At 37.5% G+C, this 15875-nt stretch overlaps 3 protein-coding genes across 6 annotated transcripts; 2 read left to right on the forward strand and 1 right to left on the reverse strand.

Moving 5' to 3' along the window:
- Window positions 1-923: 923 nt before the first annotated feature.
- On the forward strand, window positions 924-8129 carry LOC128893301 (uncharacterized). 4 transcript variants are annotated; one of them, XM_054154160.1, is made up of 10 exons: window positions 924-1273; window positions 1390-1496; window positions 2770-3218; window positions 3284-3567; window positions 3638-4822; window positions 5333-5625; window positions 5958-6047; window positions 6162-6366; window positions 6439-6540; window positions 6609-8129. In XM_054154160.1, the coding sequence occupies exons 2-10, from the start codon at window positions 1397-1399 to the stop codon at window positions 6946-6948; spliced, it is 3048 nt and encodes a 1015-aa protein (XP_054010135.1). In that variant the 5' UTR covers window positions 924-1273; window positions 1390-1396; the 3' UTR covers window positions 6949-8129. The 4 variants fall into 4 exon arrangements, with proteins under 4 accessions (XP_054010135.1, XP_054010136.1, XP_054010133.1 ...); XM_054154161.1 differs by having other exon boundaries at window positions 5970-6047; XM_054154158.1 differs by having other exon boundaries at window positions 5958-6366.
- Window positions 8130-9778: 1649 nt separating this feature from the next.
- On the forward strand, window positions 9779-12127 carry LOC128893304 (uncharacterized). Its single transcript, XM_054154163.1, has 4 exons — window positions 9779-9988; window positions 10103-10423; window positions 10519-11102; window positions 11204-12127. The coding sequence occupies exons 2-4, from the start codon at window positions 10136-10138 to the stop codon at window positions 11208-11210; spliced, it is 879 nt and encodes a 292-aa protein (XP_054010138.1). The 5' UTR covers window positions 9779-9988; window positions 10103-10135; the 3' UTR covers window positions 11211-12127.
- Window positions 12128-12134: 7 nt separating this feature from the next.
- On the reverse strand, window positions 12135-15641 carry LOC128893303 (uncharacterized). The gene is made up of 6 exons (XM_054154162.1): window positions 15237-15641; window positions 14616-15157; window positions 13881-13953; window positions 13298-13655; window positions 12330-12539; window positions 12135-12258 (listed from the first exon to the last, which is right to left on the reverse strand). Exons 1-6 carry the CDS (start codon window positions 15291-15293, stop codon window positions 12230-12232), a joined length of 1269 nt encoding a protein of 422 aa, XP_054010137.1. The 5' UTR covers window positions 15294-15641; the 3' UTR covers window positions 12135-12229.
- Window positions 15642-15875: the final 234 nt, after the last annotated feature.

Here is a 15875-nt window from a genome sequence, read left to right on the forward strand (position 1 = left end):
TCCCCCTCCTCCTCGAGCTTCAGCGCACATCTCGTTGTACGACCCTTTTGTATTTGTTGGATTTAGCTCGAAGGGCATACGTGATGGCGTCATAACGCTCACCGTATACATCCTGTATAACTAGGGGCATGCAGCCAAAGTGAACCCTTCGATCTTTGATAAAGGACATGCACCGGTGGAGGTAAAGATTTCGAGAAAGACAACGCAAAAGAGAGGAGAAAGGGGGGGGAGAGAGGAAGTGGATAATGGTGGTGACGGTAGTGCAGCGGAGAAGTTAGATACGAAGAAACGGAACGACAGGAACAGAAGAGAGGAGAGGAGAGGAGAGGAGAGGAGAGGAGACGAGAGTAGAGGAGAGGAGAGGAGAGGAGAGGGAAGCCCCAGCGTTTGCAGCGATCGGCGCACGCTACCTCGCGTGCGCGCGCGCGCGTCCTTACAAAACAACGCATCTGAACACTGAACCGTCGCTGAACGCGCCTCAACAGTTCGGCACGAATTCACACTGAGTTGATTATCCTGTCCGACGCGCGGGTTTCATCGCGGCGCCGCCATATTGGCGGCTCGATATAACACGTACTAATAATAAGTTCAGATTGGGTACGGTAGGCATCGCAGTTGACGCGCCGATTTTATATTCGTTGAATGTCGCTACAACAAACGTGCCATAAACAGCGCAGTGATCATGCCATAACAATTGGCAGCCATACTTAATTCATAATGCAAGAAACCCGGGAGAAAAATCAGCGTACGAATAACGACAGAAGAATGTATATGTTTCTTCTCATTCTCTAATTTCATATGAGCCGAATGAGACCGTGACTTCGATACATTTTTTTTTCACATGTAAACAATAAATGTACACTGACATCGTGTCACGGTAATCACCGATCATCGAAAGTAAATTTCATGGTTTCACCTTACCTAGTTAACGTAACGAAGTTTGACGCATGTTGAAAGTTTACTTCGCGATTGTTTAATCGACCTTATTTCCATTTAACACCTTACCATCAATCGTAAACATTAACAAACGCTAATTGATACGTTCGAACGTGGTAGTACGTCTTACCACTGTTCAGTTCTACGGAATTCCAACGATTTTTCTCAGTGAAACCTATCGTAATTGTGATGAACATGTGAATTGTTAATTGCTACATAGATTACTGTATGTGTGTTGGTAAACATTTACACCGCGTTTGCAGTGAACGTTCGTTCATATCAAGATAAACTCTTGTTGATGACCTTGTGATAATTTGCATTGTTGATAACAATGCCTGTAAGTATGACATGAATTAATACAAACGACAATATTAATGCTGTTATTAGTAAACAGATCCTACACAGTATTTACAAAGTATCATAACAGAAAGTAAACATTAACTTTATTTATAGATTGGAAATGAACAATCCATTGGATCAAGACATTGAGGAATTTAGATTTACCGATCAAAGGAATATTTGTAAGGACGATACAAAAGTGGACGATTTACAAAAATTTGGTATGTTCTTTTCCAAGATATCGGTCGCAGTATACAATTATATAAATTATACACAAAAATCAAACGATGTAACACTCATAACAAGTGGTATTAAAGTTTAGTGTAATTTTTACGAATTACTTCCTTGAGATTTAAGGAAAACTTGTATACTTGTCGAGACTGATATATCGCTGAAACACTGAAGTGCATGCTTAGCGGTTTATGTTTCATTTTAAGAAATAAGTTTTATCGCACAACTTGTATACAGAAAATAACATTCAGGAAGATGAATTGAAGTACGTAATTGGAATAAATATTTATTCATATTTATGTATACATTGTAGTACGACTGTTTATATTTGTTTCTTTATATTTTTATATGCATTCGTATTATGTATTATGATTATTAATGTATGTATTATAACTGTTGAAAGGTTAGGATACCTTTGATGACTGACAATACAAAAATTTGCAACTGTTATTAGTGCATTGATATTGAGTGTGACACAATCAACTTACGTTTTTATTTAGTTCCAATGAAATCTCGATTTATGTCCTTCTCTTAGCAAAATCAAGCAATATCGAGTTTAACCGTGTTACGAAAAATATTTTCTTACTTTTTTTTCCGAGTTCTCAAACACCAATATTTCACTGGTCTCTCGGTTTAAATATAATCTATATGAGTTAACACGATCGTTTACGACCGATAAAAGACAGCTTATGGACGTTTGCAATGCTATCGCGTGAAATATGTTTTGATACGAGCTACATTACGGCGGGAATTTCGTGGAAATATGAAATGAGCCAATGCTATTCGTTCTTTAGGTAATATCGATTGGAGAGTCCGGTTTTCAATTCTCGGCAAAACTACGGGCAATTATCTCGCTTGCGCTAGCTTGTCTACTGCTACAACCATTTTGCATGAACTCGCTGTTGCTGCATATACATTGGCATCGATTGTTTACATCCGTTGTAACACGGGGAACGCGCGTTGATACACTGTGCGAACCTTCGAAATAAGAAATGTGTATGGATGTTATCGATGTGTAATTTTGACACGAGTTTACGGACGATTATATTAGTTTAATCGATTTTATAGAAGATACGAAAGCGCGGCAAATTACCAAGTCGACGTTCTTTCGGAAATTTTCACTCGAGAAGGTGGTTAGATGTCCCGTCTTTACGATACCTCTTTGTTTTTAAATAAATTTTATACAACAATGCTAGCATGTTGTGACAATACAGTTGATACAGCATAGTTTTATTGTAATTTCTTAGGTATATTTTATTTCAGATGAACAAATAGATGATCAAAATTCAATATTCACTGCACCATCTTCATTGTTGAATTGTGAAATTTGTGGTGAACAGTTTGTATCAAAGAAACAACTACGTTCTCATATACATACTCATTTAGGAAGAGCACGCGTAGTTCTGAGAAGGATTACAAATTTAAAAGCTATAAAGAAGAAGCATAGTAACACGTATTGGCTAGATCCTGAGAAGAGGGGTTCTCTGAAATTAACGTTAAAGAAGCAGAATTTTTCTGATTCTCTTAAGCTTAAGTTTAAAAAGTCATCGGAATCGGAAGATTTTACTGTTGTAAATAGCAATATTAATCTGGGTACGGAGAATTATCATCAAGGAGACGTGGCTGGGGCAAAAGAAAATGATCAAAGACAGGAGAATGATTCAGGAAACTCGGCTGATCAACCATTTGAAAACGTGATGGTAGAACAACAGGTATGTCTTGTTAATCGATACGAGAAATATTTTTGGTATTATTTTACAAAGAGTATTGCTAATAGGATGAATATGGGAACATTAAATTTAATACCGATGATCATAATCCATTGGAAGATAATGACAGACCATCCATAGATGCAAATGAAGGTGATTCAGGTGTAGGGAGTGACATGGCAAATCCATCTGAAAAAGAAGATCAAAATGTCGATGATCTGCAAGGTACAGACCAATATGATAATTCAGATAAAAGACTTTCCGAAACGGAAGATCACGAAGAGTCAGATGCATTGGAAGCAACATGTCGAGAAACAATTGAAAACCTAAAGAAGCTCGGTGAACAGTCAGGGTAATATCGCGTAACGAAGCGATTCCTTAGTAAAATATTAGTTACCATAATTTATCGCTTAACTTTTCAGATCTAGATCTATGAGTCAATTAATTGACAATTCCGGAATCGAAGAAGATGATGAGGCAGAACCTGACTCCAACATGATACACGATTTAGAAGAGAATCCAGCTATTAGTATTATTTCAAAGTCTTCTACATTTTCAAATCACGCGGTAGATAGTACAACGGTATGTGAAAATGCAGATAAGCCTGAAGAATCAACCGAGGGGACAACAGGCTTCAATTGGAACCAATTATCTACCAATTTGTCCAACAAGAACAATGCAATTTCTAAAGAAAACGAAGAACAGCCTGAACATAGGAGCGACAATAATATCGAGAGCGCGGGATCTCTCTTACAAAACTTGATCGATCATCAACGACATAATCAAAATGATACATTAGCAAATAATTTACCATCGGAAACGGAATATGTTTCGCTTGAAAAGTTGGCAGAAACTGTTAGTACCTGCCGCGTCTGTAACGAGAAATTTAAAGATATCGCTCATCTAGACGAGCATCGAAGCAAAGCTGGCCATTATCAGTGCAATGTTTCCGAATGTATAAATCTTATTTTTCATTCGCCATTGGAAGTTTCTATGCATAAAGCTCAAATGCATGGAACTCCTCTTTCACCGAGCGTGAGTCAGTTATCTCCTCATCTAAATACAAATTCACCTCATTTGAATCAAAATTCACCTCATTTGAGTCAGGCATCGCCTCACTTAAATACGCATTCTCCTCACGCGGTATCAATGGAATCTCCAAACACGCCAACTTCGCAGCAAATAAGTAGGAATTCCCCTTTAACTTCTCCGCACCAAACAAATTCTCCTACGTATAATACAGTACCTAACGCTGGACAACAAATAATACCGCCTGTTAATTTCGAACAATTACCCGCACCCGTTCAACAATTGGCTCAACAAGTGCAACGTATGCCACTTCCGCAAACGCAAATGACACCAAGTCTTCCGCCAGGTGCTAATACAATGATACCTGGACCAAATTACTTTGTACAACCACCGGGAAGGCCACCGCTGTATAGAGTTCCTGGTCCACAGGGGATGCATTACCCTCCCCATATAGCACATCTATATCCTCAGTATGGACCAGGTCCGTATCCTCAAATGAGTGCACCACCGCAAATGCATCCCCAATTGTCTCAACAAATGTCGCGCGGAAGATATCCTACTGTTGCACAAAGTAGTCGGCAAGTACCATTATTATTCAAAAATATATTTAGAGTATTTACAAAGAAAAATATGTACTACAGTGGCACCTCTCTATATGTATAACTATCGAAGAACTAGTAATTCTATAAGCAAACGCACCAAGTACTGTTATGCCGTCTATTCCAATCGCACAATTAGATTTAATTAATAGAGTGACAACACACGCGATACAGTCAAATTTAAGTATACAGAGGAAGTATCTAGTTGTAGCGGTCGCGAGGAAGCATTTCCTCGAGGAGCATCCGTGAATGAGAATCTTATCGCTGATCACGGCAAGATGACACTTCAATGGTTTATTGGTAGGCATAACAGTACATCATTGTTGCGGTTGTTGCGATGCACTATTTTACATCGATTGGAAGCGATATGAATCGAGAAGCAGACGCACCAGTTGGAAAGGCGCCACTGTATCAGCTTATACAATAGAATTATTAATTCCGTTCTAGGTAAACTATTAAGCAGTTTAATTTGCATCTACGTATTTATAGGGCACCGCGTATTCCGCAGACTGGACCATCTCCGCGCCAACGCATGAAACGTCCTATACAACAACCGATGCAAGTTCAGCAACAAAGTAACTCTGCTATGAAACAACGACGAATGGATGTCTTGTTGCCAGATAGAAACGAAGACGCAGATTGTCATGTCATTGCACAACAAAAAACAAACGACGGCGTGCCTGTCATACAAAACGTTCAAGGCGCTACTCCTCAACAGACGAATAGAAACGATTCTACCATACATCTTACGGATTCTATAACGCTTAGCGTACGGCAACCAGGTAATTTTAAAACCTGTTCAGATATTTCCTGTTACGCACATTATGTATTGATTTATTTATGCGTTCGAACCTCTTCTAAAAATTAGTTTCATTTTTTTTTTTATAAATTTATTTTTTATTTTAATTTTCCTATTCTAAGGACCGAATACGTATACTTAGTACTCTAGATGTATTTCAGTTACGTATTGCAGTACAATCGTTTGAATGTACTCATCTATGCTTGTACATTTATTTAAACATGTTCAGAGAAAAATGTGAAAAAGAAATTTAAATGGCTATTTGCGGAAGAGGTATACGGCAGGAATAAAAAAGCATATTTTACTAATCTAAAGGTTCCGCTCCAGCTCAAGTGCAGAACACATCAGCTACTGGCGGCAAGAAGTCTGATGCAAAGGCTGTGGCTAATGTACTGGCAGCCAGAGGTATTACTGTTACTCCAGCAGCAAATAAAAATAAAACAAGCGAACAAAACAAACAGCAGATACTTTCACAGCAACAGAGGACTATGCCTTCACAGCAGCCTTTACATGTTACAGCGCTCAATCTGAATTCTGCTATTTCTATCATACCAGCTAGTTCGCAAAAAAAACAACAGGAACAAAGTCAGTTCGCCGTTCCTCAGAATAAACAAAACAAGACAGCTGTGAACGAAGTGGAAAGACCACCAAGACCACCTACTGTCGATTTAACGCAGGACGGTCCGCCGCAAATACCGATGGTTAGACGTGGAAGACCTCCGCGGTAAGATACATTAGAGAGAGAACTCTGTCGTTATCGTTTTACATTTATAACTGTGTACGTTTATCATTTCAGAGCGTTGCTCACTTGTCAAGTGTGCGACAAAAATTTTCAGAATCAAGAATTATTAACGCAGCACATGGCTACGCACCGTGCGCCAAGTAAATTACTTCACAAGTAAGTTAACCAAATGTCTTTACGCGCGACGATTACGGTACTCATATGCGATACTTTTTATTCGATAGGTGCAATCTTTGTCCTGCTCAATATCCGACAGCTCAGGCGCTGATAACGCACAAACAAGCGTATCACAAGGAAGTTGATACCGTTGCACAAAATGGTGGTGCAGAGTTAGCATTGCCAGTGGTAGATTTGAAATCACCTCACGTGTTGAATCGTTTATCAAACCTCGGTATACAGAGCTATATACCGTTGGCGCAGCTTAGCGCTCAAACAGGCGGTTACTTTGGATTGCCTATAATTACGATTGACGGTGCAAGGAATCCTAATACTTTTAATTTAGGTGCACTTGGTGCTACATCTATACTAAGTCTGGGTCCTCTGAAACATTTGTCAAACAGGTAACTGTGGACGATTCTACACTCGGCCTACGTTTCGTGCAATCCTTTAACCATCTTCATACATTTCATTATCAAGGATTTCCTTGTACGAGTATCGCTGTATTGCCTGCTTATCGCGACGGGTTATTTTTTTAGTTGAATTAGACGATGCGAATTTTTTTTCACCTTTTTTGTTTTTGCTACTTCTGATATTTGTATTTTTTTTCCGTTCAGTTTACATATCTATTATTAGTTTATTATAGTCTTAAAGCAATACAGTATTTGTAACGAGGGTTAAAGAGGCGTTCGTGTTATTTTAGAATAATATAGAACAAGATTTGAGATATGCAATCATTGTGAGAAGATAGTATATATCTATTATGTATACATACATATATATATATATATATATATGTATATATATGTATATATGTATATATGTATATATATATATATAAATTTGTGGACATGTCATATATCATTATAAAAAGAAGTTTTTAATACGCGATTTGATACGCGCGTGAATCATCGTCACTGCTACTATATTTTTTTTTAATAAAGACATCGAATATATAAAAAAAAAAGAAAAACTTACCGCACGTTGCATAGGTAAATAATTGTTCCAAGAAGTTGTGCCACATTTCCATTGAAGTACGACAAGTTATACGTGTATCGTTCGATTTACGAAAATATGCAAATATACAAAACTATTAGAGTTTTAATCATACACGAGAGGAATGGAAACTTTTTTTATGCTTTCAGACTTGCAAAAGATTTAATTTGTTTTACTTATACGAAATCATGATTCCTTTAAACGAGAACGCTAAACGTATACATGCAAATACACATACCGCAGTGAGAGTTACTAACGTACCTAATCGATAGATTTGTTTTACTAAGGAAAAAACGAAGAAAAGATATAATATATCCCGGATACTTGAAAAGATTTGTCTGTACTGTAAATAATCATATTATTACGCAGTGTTACTAAATCACGTCCGTTTTTCGAATGAAAGAATATAATTATAAATGATAAAAACGCGCAGAGTTAATACAGAGATACAGCTATAAGATAAAAAGAGTTGATTATTTTTTTCATTTGACAGTTTCGTTTCGTAATTCACCAACAAATTGCCGAGATACACTACCGGTTGTAAATATATTTTGTAAGAAGAGAAAAAGAAAATAGATTACGATTAAAACATACGCTCGTTTATACTTGAAATATCTTTCTAAAGAATACCGATAACTGTGTAAGTGATACTTAAAGCAGCCACCGTTAAGTATAATTCTCATGATATCACATGCGTTCTTTATTTATTATCATTCCTGTCGAAACATTGTTGTCTGTAAATAATTATCATTTTTTTTTTGTGTACTGTGTACATTTTAAAGTAAGCAATCCGTTCCGTTTAAATTATGGAGTACGAAAACGGTTACTAAACGCGCAAGAACTGATTTAAAATAACGATGTGTATATATTTGTATGATAATAATAAAAAAAAAAACATTGACTTATTCGATAATTTTAGTGACATTCAGTTAGTTTTCTAGCTAATAATAGGGCATTATATTGTCTAACGTATAAATAATACGTTTAAACAACTCTATTATTGAATATTTTAACACGGTATCCTTTTATGTCGATTGTTAGTTACTTCCGAAAAGTTAGTTTTAATAACTTTAAAGAAAAACAATAAAATGGGTCCTTGAAATCTTTGATACGATTAAATACATGTTCCTATCCAAGTTAATTTTAGTTAGCAAACGAATTAAACTTTTACTTGCATTTTAACTAACGGTTATTCTCTGTTCATACTTCGTGTAGAACTGGAATGGACTAACCCATACGAAATGTACTACGTTATCTGTTGATCTTACTTTTAATAATAAATTTTAATTTTGCATAAATTTCAAGTGTATTTTATTAAATATAAAAGACATTTTTATAATTGATGTTTATTCTCCGAGTGTTCGATATTTTTGTATTTACTTAACAATACCAAAATTGAAAATTACATTTCTAGAATGTTCATTTCACGTCTAAGCTTCTCCCGCTTGAATTCAAAGACGTGAATACATCACAATAAAATTTGGTAAACATCTTTTCAACTTCGAGATCAAACTACCTGTTTTAATAAAAAAGGTATTTTAACATTGACATTATCATTATCCAAATTAATATTGTCTATTAAAAAAAGAATGAATTATATTTTAATCTCTATTTTGACTTGGCTTCGCTAGAAACTTAAGTTTTCCACTTCCGGTATCTATTGGCTCGACGCGGGATGTCTTGAAATGGGTGCTCTTCAGAACTCTACTTTGATGAACGTAATTATAACTTTTTTCTATTACTAAGATTAGCTTTATCATTTCATATATCCATTATCGTTACCTATTAATCGTCGTATATTGAATATTCTGCAAAGAACTTACTTCTATTAGCGATATATTACGTTTCATTTTCCGATTGAACGCAATGGATAGCTATACATGTATACATATAGCCGACTGTTTCAATTTTATTCGTTCACGATCACTTCTATTACTCACATATATTCTATAACGATATTTTAATAGCTCATAGTTTATATTCACTTCGGTTTTTGTTGTTACGAGCGTCAGTGTAACAACATTTCTGTCCAACATTTCCATAGTCGTCGAAAAATTCCAAATTTTCTTTTCCACCCAAGCGTAACCATTATGCGTTCGTTACGTTCTTGGGAATCGAGTATTCGCAGTATAAGATATTTATTTATCGCGCGAGTCGATCATTTGTAGTATTTTCGTTTTGTTAAAGTTACTCGAGGGTTTTTGTAAACGAATGAAAAATGTTTGCGTGAAAGTATGGTAGGTTTAAATTTACGCACGCGCCAACATAATTATGGGCGTCCTGGCAGCCTATGTCAGCCTGTCAACCGACTTGTGGACATTGCGTGGAATATATTTTCACTGACGTTCCTATTGTCTAATTTCATGCTGTCTATAATTCTCGTAATTGAGCATTTTGGCTCTTAAGTGCTCGACTGTCCTCGTATCTGTTCATAATTAGACGTTTCTGCGTGGTATTGTAACCTTTATTAGGAACTATCTCATCATCAATTTTATGATATTTCTCGTATTCTATTCATTGTTATTTCCAGATTGGTGTCACTAATGTTATTCTTTTATGATTGCAGATACCTTAGTCGTATTAGTTTGAAGCTTTCGGTATGAGTGCTACCTTGAGCTCGAGGGCTGAACAATATTTCTACAGTATAAACCCTTTGGCGCAAAGAATAGGGGAAGACATCACTGCCACAAAGGAAGCATACGAGGGACTGTGGAACACGTTGAGCACAGCAGAGCGGAATCAAGCGATCAACGAGACTATAATTCAACCAGAGGTAGCGTTGAAGTACACCTTAAAGAAAGTAGAGCTTACCAAGGAGCTTCCAGAATGGTATCCAAAGCTGCGTATTCAGACTGGCATGAAGTACGTCATCGACGAGACTGGTTCTGTGAGTACATTACTAATTTTATTTATATTTTATTTGATTTTAATTATATATATTAACATATATACAAATATATGAAAGATTACGTGATATTACAGACTTTACGCTGGAGAGATGAACATTCAGCTCCATTTTCATTTATGACTCAGTCCCAAATGAATCTCAGCATAATTGATTCGAACGAAGATGTGAAAGTAAAATTAATAAGAGCTCAGTTTGGAGAATCACCGCATTTCTCAAGCCCAGCAAAATCACAGAGAAACAATGGAAATTCGCTAGGCGATCCTTACGCTTCGTCTCACCAAGTTGGTCGTTTCCAATCCGATTGTTTTTCGAGTAGCATGTTTGAAGGTGAACAATGCAGCAACTTGTTGAAAGGTAACGCCGACGATCACTCTGAAAGTATATTTGCCAAGTTAATGAATAAAACGTCGTTGTTGAAGCTACAAAACACTCTAGCTGACGATATGGAGAGCTTAGTTAGGGAAAGAGATTCGGATACCGATAAAAGTCAATCGAATACGTTAGTTGTTATGTCGCGCACGAAATCAAGCGATATCAACGAGTCGACCGCATTGTTAGAAACGCCTAGTTCTTACAGTAGTTTCCAATTTTCTCAACTAAATCAGGAGGAGGAGGAGAGAACTATACCAAAGACTGGTTTCGAATTCCTCGATAACTGGTAGATATATTAGACTCTGCTCTATATAATTAAGTTTAATTAAACCTGGTACTACAATCGTTCTTATAAGATTGCGTTAAAACGTGTTTATACAATTTTAGTTCCTGAAACGATAAACGCCATGGTGGTACAGATTATTATTGCTTCGGATAATATATTTGCTTTTAAGATATAGTTTCGAGTACCTATATAATATTAGTTATGATCTCAAATTATGATAACTCTTCGCAAATTATCCTGGTATGACGAGTGTGCTGGTTGCAAAGTAAGTTCGTAATCTACGAGAAGCTAAGTATAATACTGAAAAGAACTATTAGTCAGGGGTAAAATATGTGCATATCGAACGTAGTAAGGTTCGCATACGGGGTGTATGCAATTTCTTTATTGCTATAACGCAAAGGTCAACACGAATATCGATAAAATTTTTTCGATGTGTGTACAATTGTGCGAGTGGAAATAATCGGAGCTAACGAACAAACGTAAGGCTTTTGTAGGAATATTTAGTATTTTGATAATCGTTTTATATCCGTATTTTTATTTAAACGAAATGTTTACAAATTAATAATACATCTCTTCCTAAGATAATACGATTAATTATCTTCGTTTAGAACTTAGAACAAATTCTCAGATATACAAAAAGTATTTGACTAAAGACTGAAGAGGCTATATTTCATTTGATCACTATATTCACGTTGGATTCATCGTCGATATACGTCTCGAACAATAGCGACAAGTTTTATACGAGCAGCTGTTAAGGATTATAGTGCATATAGGATTATAGTGATAATTTTCTGGTGCATCGTAATTGTAATACATAGCATAGGTATTTTTGCAGCTTTACAAATTATTAACGAACAAACGTAACGAAACACATTTTCGTATCGAAACGTGTACGTGTAACGCATATGTGTGTGTGCGCTAACGTATGTTGGAATGCTCTGCAACGACAACTGTCAAGTCATTTTTATTAAAAGAATATGTATGTATATAAATGACACAGTATTGAAGCATTTATTAACAAAATACATGTATTAATAAAATACATGAATCCATGTACCGTAGTTGTTTTCTTCGATGCGTTACACTTTCATTGCTTGTTCCAAGGTTTACACTCTTTCCTCGAGTCCTTAAGTAGTCCAAAATCCGGAGAGCCAAACTATTAGCAAAAAAAAAAAAAAAACAAGGAGTTAATCATCCAAGCTCCTATTCGTATCGTTTTGTTCCTACCTTCCGTTCTGGGCGACTGAATGATAGTTATGTTCTCGTCGCCGCCACCCAACTTGCCGATTTTCGTATCGTTATAATAATCGAAGATATTTTTATTCGTCTGCGCGATACAATAAAATTCCTCTAGGTCCGTTGTTCTCGTTAATCTGGCCTCTGATCGTTTCTCGTAGGGTGACACCAGTATCAGAGGCCTTTTCGACGATCCTCGGACTGAAATTTCGAACGATTTATTAGGTCTCCCAAAAGTTTCTTTCGCGAGTTGCACTCAATTATTTTGTGCGGCAGTGTTTATATAAGTAGACAATATAATTTCTTAGATATTGATTTTGTAACTGTAATTGAGCAAAATGAATCGTACACAATTCAGCAATGTAAGAAAAAACATAAAATATCGTGTATGTATTACCTATTAATAAAACGAAAGCAAATTTTTGGGACAACCTAATATTTAAGATGTTATAGTTGTAAACGATCGAACGTAAAGGCACAGAATTAATTTCTGCACGTATACACAGGGTGTCCCGGAATTAGTGTAAGAACCGGGGTAATCGAGACGGTTCTGAACCACAATTTTCTTTGTATAATAAAAATGTCGGATGGTGCTTCGTTTTCGAACTATTTTTTAATAGCGCGCGCTCAGCCATGTGCGATGGCAGATTAAGCTCCCAGTCGCGCATGCGCACTGGTTTTAGCGCCAATACAGTATCTTAGTCGCCCCGAAGAAAAATAGAATTACAAATGAAAATTGTTAATTAATTGTGCGGATAAATTATGACGTAGGGATACTGGTTGAAATAATTTTACAGACAAAACACATTTTCTATAACTAGAAAAAAAAAACGGTTCTCCTGGTTCTGGCTGTGGAATGATAAATTGTTTCCTATAGTTACGGCACTGCGCGCTCAGCTTTTTTCGACGCGTATGCGCGACTGGAATCCTGTATAGACCCGTAGACTCGTTATATTTACCATTCTCGTCGATTTTATCACCTGATGCACCCTTAGACGTGTTTTTCGATTCGTGATACACTTTTTGGGAGGCCGTAGTCGAAAGGACGCTCGGTCGATTATCTATCGCGTCCGTTTCGCTTTTATTTTCGGTCTGCGCGAACTTATCTCGCGGAAAAGTATCTTTCTCGTTCGAATTCACGGGACTGCAGCGTCCAAAACCTGAACACTTTCGCCCGTCCGAACAGTTGGTGTCTTTGATAGTTTTCGCGGAGGTGTCGCTGATTTCTTCCTGATCAGCCGACGTCTGCGACGTCGACCCTTCCTCCGTCGCGTTTCCGCAACATCCGTATTGTTCCATCGCCTGACGTTCGAGCTCCTGATTAATAAAATTAAATGTACGATGTAGTTCGCATAAAATCGAGAGAAGTTTCAGTCGTCGTTTAAAACTTGCGTAAGCGTAAACAAACTATACGAATACCATTCGATAAAGTAATTTGGACGTAGAATCAAGGGTTTCTCGATAAAACAGAGAAGATAGCAACTAATTGCGACGGTGTAGTAATGCATAGCGCTACTGTATAGCGTAACTGTGATAGCGTACTTGGTATTTAAGCGCCAGAGATTCCTCCGAAGTTCTGTACTGCTCTATCGCCTGTTGTTCCAATTCGTCGTACCTGGTATCAACCACGCATACATTACTATAACGCTAAGTCAGGACTGTGAATTTATAAAAAGTTCAGTCGGTAGATGAGCTGTTAAAGAAAATAAATCCGGACGTGATTCCTGTATTTCGATAAGGTTCTATGAACAAATCCTGTGAGAAATCTTAGATTACGTAGTTTCCTTCTCAAACAAAATTCTAGCTTTGTATTTAAAAAAAAAAAAAAAAAAAAAAAATATATATATATATACATATATTTATACACGTCGAATTGAGTAACTTCCTCCTTTTCGAAGTCGGTTAAAAATATTCACGAAAGTTATCGTCAACGTGTCAAACAAAGAAAGTGGCGATATTTAAGGGGAACATGAAAAAATGGGGAAGAAAAATCACTCTGTTTCATTAAAATTTAAGTGATTGCGGACAGTTATGTGCAAACAGAATCGAATTAGGAGCATTGAAAGTGGTAAAAAATTGTTTTGAAAGAAAATTCAATTTTTGCAAGAAACAAGAAATTTAAAAAAAGAAAATTGAATTTTCTTTCAAAACAATTTTTTTTACCACTTCCAGCGCTCCTACTTCGATTCTGTTTGCAAAAAAATGAATAAAAAGAAAAAAAAAAAAGAAAGGTGATGTTTTTTCATTCGTTGATGAAAACGAATACTTCGCTCGCACCTTTTCTCGAATACGTTCTCCATCATAGCTTGGTTCTCAGCGCTGTTCGCTAGAACGTCCCTGTAGAGTCTCTTTTTGCTGCGACCTTCGTTCTTGTCCCTCTCGCTAGCCGATTTCGGGTAGGATCCTTGAACGGAGGTCCCAGCTTCCGTCTTGGGACGTTCCACGTTCTTCGAATTGTCCTTTTCCTTCGCGGAACCGGACGTTTTTCTGTCGCATCTCCGCTCGACGTTCCTCAACTCCGTGGCCAAGGTGTCGACCGCGGCCTCGTTGGGCTTCGACGGGCAACTCTTGTCCAGCCATTGAAGCACCTCGGATTCCGACTTGGCGTTTCGATTTCTCGTTTCCAGAACGTAATTCTTCTGCTGTGGGACTTTCGATTGGCCCCGATGCGCCTTCATGGCGTTCCTCGTCAACAGTATCAGATTCTTGAAGTCGGCGCCTTGGTTCTTCCTTTTCTGGCCTGTCTCGTGGTACATTTCAACCGGGTGCTGATAAACCGGTATCGGTATCGGGCTCGACTGCAGGAACCTCTCTTGCACCTGTTGGGTTCTCGATCAGTACACGGGATAAACAAAACGTTGCTATCGTTTCGGTAAGACTAATCGATCGTTCCTGAACCTGTAGGGGATGACGCGTGATTGTCGTTGGGCGCAATGGCTGCACCGACGTGCACATTGCCGATGAGGCGGTGGATATTTGTATTTGCGTGGGTGGCGGGAGTCTTTGGTACCACTGTTGGGGAGGTCGGATGAACGTCGTCGTGTCTGTGGCTGGCAGCAGTGGTATTCTGGTGGTCTGAAATTCGGAGAGATTCGTTCGTATTTACGGGGATCGTTTCATGGGTGGGTTAAAGAAGGAGGGGATGATCTCTGAAACCGTTAACAGTGTCGTGTTTACAATTATGTACGGTACGGATTGACTGTTAACCAGTCAGCTGTGGCGTCCTCACTTCTCGTCAAAAGCTGAAATGGTTGAAAAAGTGTTTTTTCTTTGCACCGACGAGTACGTCATTTCCAACTTTGTGTTTACGTGGAGGAAAATCATAGCACCAGGCTGGATATCCACTGTCTGAGTAGGTTTGGAGTAGTTATTGTTGGGGACGACAATATTGAATACTATTAATGTACATACTGTCTGAATAGATTTGGGGTAGTTGTTGGTGGGGAGTGGCAATATTGAATACCGTTAATGTGTATACTGTCTGAGTAGGTTTGGGGTAGTTGTTGGTGGGGAGTGGCAATATTGAATACCGTTAAT

This window comes from Hylaeus anthracinus, unplaced genomic scaffold (genome assembly GCF_026225885.1).
Source record: "Hylaeus anthracinus isolate JK02 unplaced genomic scaffold, UHH_iyHylAnth1.0_haploid 27328, whole genome shotgun sequence".
NCBI classification, from domain to species: Eukaryota; Metazoa; Arthropoda; class Insecta; order Hymenoptera; family Colletidae; genus Hylaeus; species Hylaeus anthracinus.

What these genes read in the sequence shown, in the direction of transcription:
- LOC128893301 (XM_054154158.1), top strand. Translation starts at nt 1,397, where the DNA reads ATGAACAATCCATTGGATCAAGACATTGAGGAATTTAGATTTACCGAT. An exon ending in ACTGTTGCACAAAGTAGTCG is followed by an intron (nt 4,823 to 5,332) that starts GCAAGTACCATT and finishes ACGTATTTATAG; the next exon opens with GGCACCGCGTATTCCGCAGA. An exon ending in GCTTAGCGTACGGCAACCAG is followed by an intron (nt 5,626 to 5,957) that starts GTAATTTTAAAA and finishes ACTAATCTAAAG; the next exon opens with GTTCCGCTCCAGCTCAAGTG.
- LOC128893303 (XM_054154162.1), bottom strand. Translation starts at nt 15,293, where the DNA reads ATGTGCACGTCGGTGCAGCCATTGCGCCCAACGACAATCACGCGTCAT. An exon ending in TCACGCGTCATCCCCTACAG is followed by an intron (nt 15,158 to 15,236) that starts GTTCAGGAACGA and finishes AGAACCCAACAG; the next exon opens with GTGCAAGAGAGGTTCCTGCA. An exon ending in CTCTGGCGCTTAAATACCAA is followed by an intron (nt 13,656 to 13,880) that starts GTACGCTATCAC and finishes TTTATTAATCAG; the next exon opens with GAGCTCGAACGTCAGGCGAT.
- LOC128893304 (XM_054154163.1), top strand. Translation starts at nt 10,136, where the DNA reads ATGAGTGCTACCTTGAGCTCGAGGGCTGAACAATATTTCTACAGTATA. An exon ending in TCATCGACGAGACTGGTTCT is followed by an intron (nt 10,424 to 10,518) that starts GTGAGTACATTA and finishes GTGATATTACAG; the next exon opens with ACTTTACGCTGGAGAGATGA.